The sequence below is a fragment of the Trichophyton rubrum genome (assembly GCF_000151425.1).
Source record: "Trichophyton rubrum CBS 118892 genomic scaffold supercont2.6, whole genome shotgun sequence".
In the NCBI taxonomy this organism is placed as follows: Eukaryota; Fungi; Ascomycota; class Eurotiomycetes; order Onygenales; family Arthrodermataceae; genus Trichophyton; species Trichophyton rubrum.
In genome coordinates this window covers 618,364-628,684 of record NW_003456423.1, presented here as the reverse complement: position 1 = coordinate 628,684, position 10,321 = coordinate 618,364, and the positions used below count along the sequence as shown (strand labels likewise).

General features: G+C 51.4%; 2 protein-coding genes across 2 annotated transcripts; both read right to left on the bottom strand.

The window, feature by feature from the left end:
* Positions 1-5,323: 5,323 nt before the first annotated feature.
* Positions 5,324-7,872, bottom strand: TERG_05641 (uncharacterized protein). The gene is made up of 2 exons (XM_003233719.2): positions 7,247-7,872; positions 5,324-7,133 (listed from the first exon to the last, which is right to left on the bottom strand). Exons 1-2 carry the CDS (start codon positions 7,389-7,391, stop codon positions 5,629-5,631), a joined length of 1,650 nt encoding a protein of 549 aa, XP_003233767.1. The 5' UTR covers positions 7,392-7,872; the 3' UTR covers positions 5,324-5,628.
* Positions 7,873-8,929: 1,057 nt separating this feature from the next.
* Positions 8,930-10,013, bottom strand: TERG_05640 (uncharacterized protein; the record flags this gene model as incomplete). Its single annotated transcript, XM_003233718.1, has 3 exons — positions 8,930-9,181; positions 9,269-9,796; positions 9,855-10,013. The coding sequence occupies 3 exons, from the start codon at positions 10,011-10,013 to the stop codon at positions 8,930-8,932; spliced, it is 939 nt and encodes a 312-aa protein (XP_003233766.1).
* Positions 10,014-10,321: the final 308 nt, after the last annotated feature.

Here is a 10,321-nt window from a genome sequence, read left to right as displayed (position 1 = left end):
CTTAGGTTCTAGGTCGTCGTAGGTGCCGTGGGTATTGGGTAGCTCTCTCCCTCCTTAAGAGTGCAAGTGTCCGCAATTGACGGCGAGTATAATTAATGATTAAAGAAGGATATACAGCGAGAGAAACGGCGAACAGATTGAGAGGCAATTAGATGAGGTGGGGAATAGATGCTTGGGGGAAGCAGAGGTGTATGGTTTGCTGAGAGCCCGGTTCAATTGAACGCTCACGCGCTACAATGAAGTGTGATGCAGCTAGGAGAGGGACGAACGAAGGGATGAAAGGGAGAGAGAGCTTTAGAGATATGACGACGGAGTCAGAGGTCCAGGCGACATGCTACTCTATATATCTCTGACCTTGCTCTCACGCCTAGCTCGGTCTTTTTTTTTTTTTTCCTTTTTTTCAAGTTGCCCCGTCCTTTTTTGCAGTGTCTCGCTCTTTTTGCCTACATATTCAGATTCATGCTGGATACGTAACGAGCGAATGACAGGGAACAGGCCACACGGGTTGGGTGGATGGGCGCCCACCTGCTGAAAGCCAAAAGTCTGGGGCAAGTCGACAGTAACTTAGTTAGTCGAACAGCCGCAGGGTTTAGGATGAGGTACATTCCCAATCCTTTTACGTTTGTTCCAGACAGGAATCCACCGATGCAAAGCTCGAGCTGATATTTATCAGTAACGAAGCCTTCCAAGGGTGTGTGTGCGAGGGAAATAGCAAAAGAAGAGCTCGGGTGCTCGCACAGATCCTATCAGTGGGTCGGTTGATAGTTATTTGAGCTATTGAGAGGCCGAAAGAGAGATGGAGAGTTGGGCAAAACGTTTATTAGAGTTGAAAAATGCAGAGCACCTGTTCAAGTGGGATTGAAAAATTGAAGCTCACGATGGGAACATCCCACTACTGGAGGATGAGAATTGAGAATTGCTTTTTCGCCCAAGCTCGAAGATGGGGGGATATCAGCCCCATCAATACTGTCGATGTGAGTATAATGTATACGCTCTGTACAGTACTGGATAGGCATTCAGCCTGAAGGGGGAGGTCGTTAATGCTGCCACATCACCGGAGCATTGTGGTGGAGGCCGTCCCATGTCCCTGGCAGGATACTGGTCGTCTCGCTGCCTCGCAGCTTGCTAGCTACTCCAAACCGTCAGCCGTTGATTGACTATAGCCTTGAGAAACGGGGGTCACAAGCCGGCTCGACTCGACTCTGCCTGGAATAATCTCTCCCTTACCTTATCATTTTTGCGTGTCTGTCGGTCCATCCACGGCCATAAGCCACGAGATATACACGCATCCGGCCGGTTGTGCGCGTCATGGCAAAAGCAAGCGAGAAGGCAAAAGCGAAGTCGTCGTCGATGGTTGTTTGTTTGTTTGTCGTTTTTTATTCGAGGTTGCGGTTGAAGCTGAGGGACGTCGTCTTATTTCCTCTTTGGGAGTAAAAAGAGGCCCCGGCGCTCTCTTTTCCTTTTTTGCGCGGGCTTCAACTTCAACTCCATCAACTTCAACGCAACTTCATATCACAAACAGCGTCGACGACCAGCTTGCGCCAGCTAACTAGCAATACACCCACTCGAGTTGCTCGGAGAAACACTTGGAAAAGTGCTGTATACGCCAGCCAGCGGATCCATACCCCAGTGTCAACGAATGGTACGCGATGCCCGCGCCCAGCGCTAAGTTACGCACGCTAATCACGCTACTGTAGGCGGTGCTGCCTCGACTCCCTCTCGGATCTTGAGTTGAGAATGCAGGCAAAGTAACCCGTACCATCCCATCGATGGTGCTTGTAGTGCTTGTGCTGCTTGTGCTCATGCGATATCGACTACCCCGGGTTGTTTTCGGACCCAGAGAATGGGGAGTCTGCAAACATCTGGCAGATGTACATATTAGGTAGCCTTCAAGTCGCGGGATGCAAGTGACACCAGTCGCAAACACATCAATCGATAGTCCTGCCCGGCTTGCATCCGTCCGTCTCTCATCTTTTTGTTTTCTTCTAGCTGCGTCCGTGTCTCGTCCTTCGCTGGAGCCGCTGAAGCTTGCCGCCCTCCCCCACCGGCCGTGATTTGCTCTTCTCGGGTCTCTCTGTACGCTGGACGGAGTATAAAAAATGTAAACTGACCCTAGGCGTTCTAGATCGATATCCACTTGATATTTTTAGTTTTGGACTGAGGCAGGGGGCCTCGTTGTGGAAGTCACAAGCCAGTCAAGAAGGGCAAAATATGTTTGAGATCGCAACACACACACCCACATAGCAGGAGAAATGGAGTCTCGGGGTCCTGCTGGATTCTCTTGGGGGTACATCTGTCGCTCATCGTATCGACCAGACATGTCTACTTAGCCCCGGGTGCTTGGCGAAGTCTCACCCCAGTTGCCGGATACATGCGCCAGTTGACGCAGCCACAGAAGCGATTGGGAATCACAGTCGACAGCTCGCCACTCCTTATCATCAACGTCTGTATGGACAGAGTGCCTTCATGCCGGCTGGGGAAAGCATTCCCAGACTGGGATAATTAGACAACCACGAAGAGGAGATAAAAAAAAAAAAAGAAAAAGAACGAAAACGAAAATGAAAATCCAACCATTTGTGCATCCACATCGGTGCCTGCAACATTCGCTGAATTGTTCAATCCATGCACCTATCCATGGCCTATAGTACGATTTCGCTGGAGGTGATTCTCCATTTTTAGCTGTTGGTCACACGGACCCCCCTACACCATGATCTACAGATGGCCCCTACAAAATCGAGTCGTGGCAGAAATCAAAAAACCACGCTGCTCCTGTCGTTAGTTTGTGTTAACTAACCCCAGAACTAACTAGTTAGCTAGTTAGTTTGTTATCGATAAAACTAGGCTCGAGGAGGGGCCATGGCATGTATCTCTTCTCTATTTTGAGGCCACTTGCGCGTGCTCTTTCCCGCAGTCGAAGTGTGCTGATACATCGACGATTACACTGACTTGATCTGTGTAGACGCCCGGGCTTGCGTGTTCTCTAGCTCCCCGAGCCCCAGACATGTGCTGGAGACCCGATTGTCCTGACAGGGAAGTTAGAAAGGTTCGCTACTACATCTCCATATGGTGGAGAGGGAGAGGGACGGGGACCACAAATCCCCTGACTATCCGTAACTCCCTGTCTCTAGGCTTTATCCTTCCCTCTTTCGATTTGGCCCTCTCCAGTAGACACAAATCACTAATCCATCACTAATCATGATCCATAGTTAGTTACCCAACCCACTCGATCAAGCTAACTATAGTAGCATATGGACCTGGAAGGTTAGGTTCACTCGCCTCTCAACGCAGGGAGGAACCCCAAGGTTACAAATGTTTTGCTAGATTCCACACTTCATTCAAAATAAAGAATCAGAATGTGTGCTTTGGGTGAACTGCTTAAATGCACCCTGAACAACCAGCCGCTTCCCCTGAGTTTTTTTCCCTTTGTCCGGAGCTGCAGTGTGCATGCATCGGACGCCATTCCATCCTGAAGTCTCGCAGGGAAAAATAATTAGTTATGTCTACATCCTCCGCGATTTACGGAACGCAGAGATGCAGAGATACTGCGTATACGAGCCGCACTTGGGCCTACATGGTCTATACACGAAGTTGACAGCGTGCAAACGATCCATACGAATGCAACGGGTTTATAGATATCAATCAGGGCTGAAGAGCAAACGCCATCCCCCATCCATCAACTTCCCTGGCCGGTCAGATCCAGAATATGTGTTATCATGTAGTAACACCGCCCTATCTTCAACCATCCCATGGGAAGCATCCGGGGAGACATCTCCCTCGAATCCGGGCACAACTGCAGGATCCTTTGATCTCATGGTAAATTAAGATACATAGAAACGCATTATGGGGTCCCTAAACGAGAGTATGTACCAGCATCCCATAAGGGTCCGGGATCAAATGCAAGCCACCTCATCAACTTGACAGGCATATACAATAGTCGATATGTGTTTATGCACAATTTCTCGTCTTTCACGGAATGGATGTATACAGGTTAGTCTAAAAGGAGTAAATCAGTACTCGTTAATCGAGGTTATCACATTTATAGCGTCCGTCTCCACGGCCTGGACCTCCTACACTCTGACCAGGCTTGCATTCGCGTTGTTTTCTCCTTCTTTGTGGTCCACCGTCCGGCACCCTCTGGAGGTCCCCCATAAACCTACTCCGTACATGGTACCTAATCACGGACTTATCTCGCGTCCTCGAAGCCTCTTCCGATATTAACCTCTACACGGGGCGTACGATGCAAGTAATAAAGCGCTCAGACATCATCTGAGTTGCTCCCTTGTTGGCTTCTGCCCAAACCGAACGGCTCACAGCATTGTTGATCTCTGGTTGTTTTCTCCATCGAGTGGATGTTTGATCATCATGACTACTACTTACAGCAATCGCTATGCCGGCCTATCTGCCATTCATCCTTACATTAAATGCCGTCTCCCACCCTTCCCCTCCACCCCTCCCTTCTATCCGCAGACTCGGCCCGCATGGAGATGGTTGACAGAAGCCTCTAGATCGCGGCCGGGAGACGGGTGGCAGCCGGCTGAAACTAAAATCAAAAGCGGTAATACATCACGCTTCCGCAAGCTGCACCTAGATATGCAGTGTTATTGCCTCCCATCGAATCCACAAAAGCGGAAGCGAGGGAAATAGTTATTATCGCACTTGGGGGTTTCAACCCTGCTGGCTATGAGGGCGGGTTGATGCAATGAATATACCAATGGACCCGGTTGGCGCTTTGAGTGCATGTCAAACCGGCGTTCAAAAGACGACAGCAAGATCTAGAATTTATTATGGGGCTGAAGGACGGTAGAGTCTAGGGGCGGGAAGCAAATCGTTTGTGGGATTTTGTATAGAAGGATCCCTCCCTGACGTGCGGGGACATCCGTGGCCGGGTCAGTTGTGGGCAGATCTTGTGAATGGAGAGATTGCCAACATACACAATATAGTCCTACATCTTTTCGCGTGTCCTTCATTCCCTTTCCACCGAGCTTGTGATAAGGCCCGCTTCAGGGCTGACCAAGGAGCTACATCTATCAAGGTGTGAAATTGGTATATAGTTATATATAATTTATATAACGTTGGGTCCGATCCATCAAGTTACTCCAGGGTATCTCCCTTGTATGTCCCCATACGAGGCTTTTTTTTAAACTCCTGATAGCCGCTGCTATTATTTCAAGTTGTGCAATTGGCCGTCTTAGGCGCTGTGATATAGTTCGATATCCCAACTAGAGATGATCGGTGTTGATCGTCCGTAAATCGCACGCAAGGGGAAGGGCTGGTTCGGCGGCTGTCTGTGCGATCAGATCTGACGGTATGCATCCGATATGCATAGGGCCCAGCGGCGGGTACTGCTTAAAAAATCAGGTTTAAGGGGTGGAAGTCTGCATGGCAATGGCCATGGATTGTCCATGAACAGACATACTACATCCAAAAGAACTTGGAATTCAAGTGATGGTAAGTAGAAAGGGGCCGGTTGAGTATGTATATAGATAGATTCATTGGATATATTGACAGTAAGGGCAGCCAACCGACGTAACCAGGAAATAAAATTATCATGACATGATAAAGCATAATTATCGGCTACCGCATGTATGCAAGGCAAAATTGGAAATGAAAAAAAGAGGAAAAAGAGCATTAACAGAACATTCGTGAAAGTCGGTGCTTGATTGCCGGTAGAAAGCCCTGGGGATGAGGATACTCAGTATCATCCCACTGTTCGGCATCACATTCCAGACGACCGGAGTCAATGTCGACTTCCATGAGGTCAATGACCTTGGTGCGGAACCACAGTTTGTGGCCGACGAACAAGACAACGAAGAGGATCAAGCTGACGTATGCGATGAAGAAATTGGAGGTATTCCAGGGAACGAAAGCGGTGAATCCCTGGGTGAGGATGATGAGTACGGTGAATCCTAGACCATAATAGGCCAGGAAAGGTTGGAAGGGTGCCTTGTATGGCAGTGACTCTCTGCGGATGCCGCGGGCCGCAAGGGCGTGCATGAAACGGATGTGGCACCCGTTGATGCAGGACCAGGAGATGAAACCGGCGATACTGCTGATGTTCAGGAACCAGCCGAACACAGTTCCGCCGTTGTTTGAAAGGTTAAGGAATCCAAGGAAACCGATGGAGGAGGTAAAGAGAACCGCTAAGATCGGGACACCGCCTCTGGTGGTTTTTTTGAAGAAACTGGGAGCGCATCTCTCGGTTGCGAGACCGACGACGATACGACTGCCACAGTAGACGTTTGAGTTGGCAGCCGAAAGCACGACAGTGAGCAGGACGGCGTTGATAATGTCTGGGAGCACCTTGACGCCGGCTAGCTTAGCTGCAATGACGAAGGGAGAGGCAGAAGCATCAGTGTTGCTGGAGAGGAGGTTCTTGTTGGTGTAGGGGATGAGGATGCCGATGAAGAAGACGGTCAGGACGAAGAGGAAGAGGATACGGTAGAAGGTCTTCTTGATGGCGGAGGGAACGGCCTTGCGGGGATTCTGTGTCTCTCCGGCAGCAATACCGACGAGCTCAGTGCCCTGGTAGGAGAAACCAGCCTGGACCAGGACGGACCAGAAGCCCAGGAACTTGCCAAGGGGCACTCTGTGCTCTCCGATGACATCGAGCAAGTAAGGAGCGAATGCGCCTGGCTCACGCCAGTACTTGAATCCGATGTATCCCTGGTCACCCACGCCGGCATTGACGCAGATGGCAAAGAGCATGAATCCCACGACAGTAATGACCTTGATGGAGGAGAACCAGAACTCGACTTCACCGTAGAAATTTACGGGGAGCAAGTTAAGAGATGTAATGAAGGCCCAGAAGACGCCGATGAAGATGGCCACAGACAGGTGAGGGGCCCAGTACTGTATGATCAGACCGGTAGCCGTGAGCTCGAGGGCGAACGTGATGGCCCAAGAGAACCAGTATATCCAGCCCATAGCAAAACCCAGGCTGGGATCGACGAAGCGGGTAGCGTAGGAGGTGAAGGCACCGGCAATGGGGATGTAGGTAGCCATCTCGCCCAGCGAGGCGATGACTGAGAAGACGAGGGATCCCACAAAGGCATAGGCAATCAGAGCACCGGCAGGACCGGATTTGGCGACGGCAGAGCCGCTACCGATGAAGAGACCAGTTCCAATGGTACCACCTAGCACAGTAGTGTTAGCTTGTCGATAGCGTACATACATACATACATATACATGCGCCAGCCATGCATATGCATGAAGGGGACGAAAAACGAGAGGGAAGAGGGTATCCTACCGATAGCTATCATCTGCAAGTGTCGGCTCTTGAGTCTTCTCTTGAGCTCGACGCCGGCGGTGACGACATCGTGCTTTTCGATATCAGCGCCAGCCTCTTTGGCGTAGGCATTGCTGGTCATCGTGATCTCGTCTGCTCGTCCCATGATGGAGGTGAGGGCGAAGGCGACTCTCGTCGTCTCTCAGCATCCAACGAAGAACCAGCCCAGCAGCAGCAGCAGCAGCAGCAGCAAACAGCAAACAGCAAACAGCAAACAGCAAACTGCAAGCAGAAACAGGAAGAATAATAACACACTCCGTGAGGTAACCGAGGGGAGGACGGCGAACTTTTTATGACTCTTGCTTCTCTTTGCTTTTTTGGCCGTCAAGAAGCAGCAAAATCTCCACCGGGAGGAGATTTTTTATCAGCAGCCAGCCTGGGCAGAGAGGGAGGAGAAGAGTTTTCCGTCTCGACAGAGGCGCACGAGAGACTCCAGAGATAAGTATTCCGTTAGTTCGGAAAGGAAGAGAGGAAGACTGCGCAGAGCCAGCAGCAGAAGCGGAGGAGGCTAAGGAAACCCCAGGCCTTGTCCGCCGGCCAAACCGTATCAAAGTAAAATGATGGAATAAATAACCAGTTAAAAAGAAGGCAGCTTCAAAGTGGCGAACCCTGGCCGTGATCGCGACGGGCTCGCAGGCCTGGTCGATGGTTCGCTGTCGGATGCTCCGTCGTGAGAACATGGGGAGCTGTTGGATGGAGATATTGATCTCGATGTTGAAGCGGTTGGATGGATTTGATATCAGCCAAACGGCGGCCGCTCAGCACGTCTTCAGCCTGGCTCTTCTTCCTCTCGTCCTCTTCGCCGTCGCCGTCTCTGTCTCCTCCCTCATCTCTCTCTCTCTCTCTCTCTTTATCCTTACCTGGCGGCCACTTTATATACACGTGACCTATTTCATCACGTGCAGGCGCGACGCGTCTAAAAAAGATCTTCAACTCCCCCACAGGCTCTCGCTCATTCGTGCCCCCGTCTCATCGGCCACTGGATCCTTGCCCTCCCGTCCGAAATGCGTGACCTCCTACGCCCTTTGTTCTGGAGTCCTGCCCGCCGTCTGGTTGGCTGGGTTCGCTCGTCAAGAGCCAGGAGAGCCAGGGGCCAGGAGAACAGACAGGACGGTCTCTCGCCTGAGAATGCGGAGAAGAGATGGAGCTAAGCGTAGCGTCATTGAAAGCGGCCTTTGCCCCCCCCCCAGTCGTCCAGTCGTACTATTGTTATACCCCAGGGATGTTGGGTTGAGTTGGCCCTCTCTCGCACATTTAATTGACCCCTGATATCTGCATGGTTGCGACATGGTTGGTGCATCAGTCGGGTTCTCGTGCGTTGCTGACTGCGGCTACGGCCTTTTTTGATTACGGGAAGCCACCCCCATGTCAGGAGAAGAAGAAGAAGAAGAAGAAGAAAAGCAGCCAAAAGAAAAGAAAGCAACAGTCAAAAATCTCCCGATGGAAGCCAAAAGAAGCCTCTGATAGCCCTCTAGAAAAACTCTTTTACCTAATGGCACATGGAAAGGTGATCGAAAGCCATTACTGTTCCAAGCGGGCTAATTAACCGGTGACGCCCCCCTGGAGATGGTTGGCCGCCTCCTTTTATTAATTTTCTTGTTTCTTTCTTTTCCTTGTCTAGCAGTATACGGAGTAGTGGTTGTGTTAACAGGTAGCATGTTTCCAGAAGTTCTCTTGCTCCAGGTCCTCCACACTGAGGCTGTGTAGCCTGGTATGGGGAAACCGACTGTCCGGGGTCTCTGCACACGAATCATCGGGGTCGTATCTCAGATAGTGTAATGTACAGATACCAGTTGAGCGCAGGAAGGCCAGCACACGATTGTAATTCAGGCCTACCTGCTCCACGCCGTGACTATCATCGGAAAGGCAGAAGCGTCCCTTTCTCGCCATGAATTCCTGTAGGCAGCCGTTAGATAATACAAGCATTAACAATGGGAGATCAAGACAAAAGGAAGGAAAGGGGCGGAAAAGGGAGCGGGTTACCCTGCATATCTCAGCTTTGGGGTACGGCTCGCTCATCCCCTTACGCAGACTGGCCGAGTTCAGCTCGAGCAGGCCGCCGTAGCCAGCAATGAAGTCGAGGTTCCGCAGTATCTTCTGCCAGACGTTTGGCCACCGGGTAAAGCTGCCGTCTGGCTCGTCGCTCTTCAGCCGTATCAGGTCCATATGGCCGACGACCGGCGGCTTGAGCGCCTGCAGCATCGCCAGCTGGTCGTCGAAGTAGGCCTCAAACAGCTGCTCGTCCGTCCCGCCAGACAGCTCGCGCGCCTGGCGGTACGTAGGCCCGTCGTAGTCCACCGGAATCGTGTGGACATGGTGCACCGAGCCAACGAAGAAGTCGAACGGGAACCTCGCCAGCGACCGCTCGATCAGCGAGAGCGACGACGGCCGGATCCAGTCCGTCTCGAAGCCAATTGGGATGTTGATGGCCTGCTTGAACTTGTCACGCAGCCTTAGCGCTTCCTGGAAGTACGCCGCCTCGTTCTCGAAGCATTCTTCCTCGGTGAAGGTCTGTAACCGGCAGAGTTAGCCCTCGCTCTCCTCGCAGGATATAATTAGACAGGCTTACCTCCTCCGGGTAGAAGTCTATCTTCTCGCGCGGCATGTGTTCGGACAGGCAGAAGACTCGCATCTCCTGCCCGATGGCCGTCTGGATGGTCTCCTCGAGCTGGTCTTTGGCATGGCCAGGGCAGAACTGGCCCGAATGGCTGTGGTGAGAGAACGGCATCTCTCTCTCTCTCTCTCTCTCTCTCTCTCTCTCTCTCCCTGTCTGTCTGTCTCCTGCGCGCCCAGTCTATCTGTCTCTCTATCTATATCGATCTATGTCGTCTGGCCAAAAGTACGCTTCATGAAACATCGCCGGCCGAGACGGTCTGCTGGCTGGCTGGCTTCTTATATAGTCATAGTTTTCCGCTGCGGCGATTTCATGTGAGTTTCTTCGGGCCAAACTTCAGAATGACAGTAAAAATATACAGATACCAACGTCAACCATTTGCTCCGCTCCTTATTTCCGCCGGAGTAAAGGAGTCGATGGAA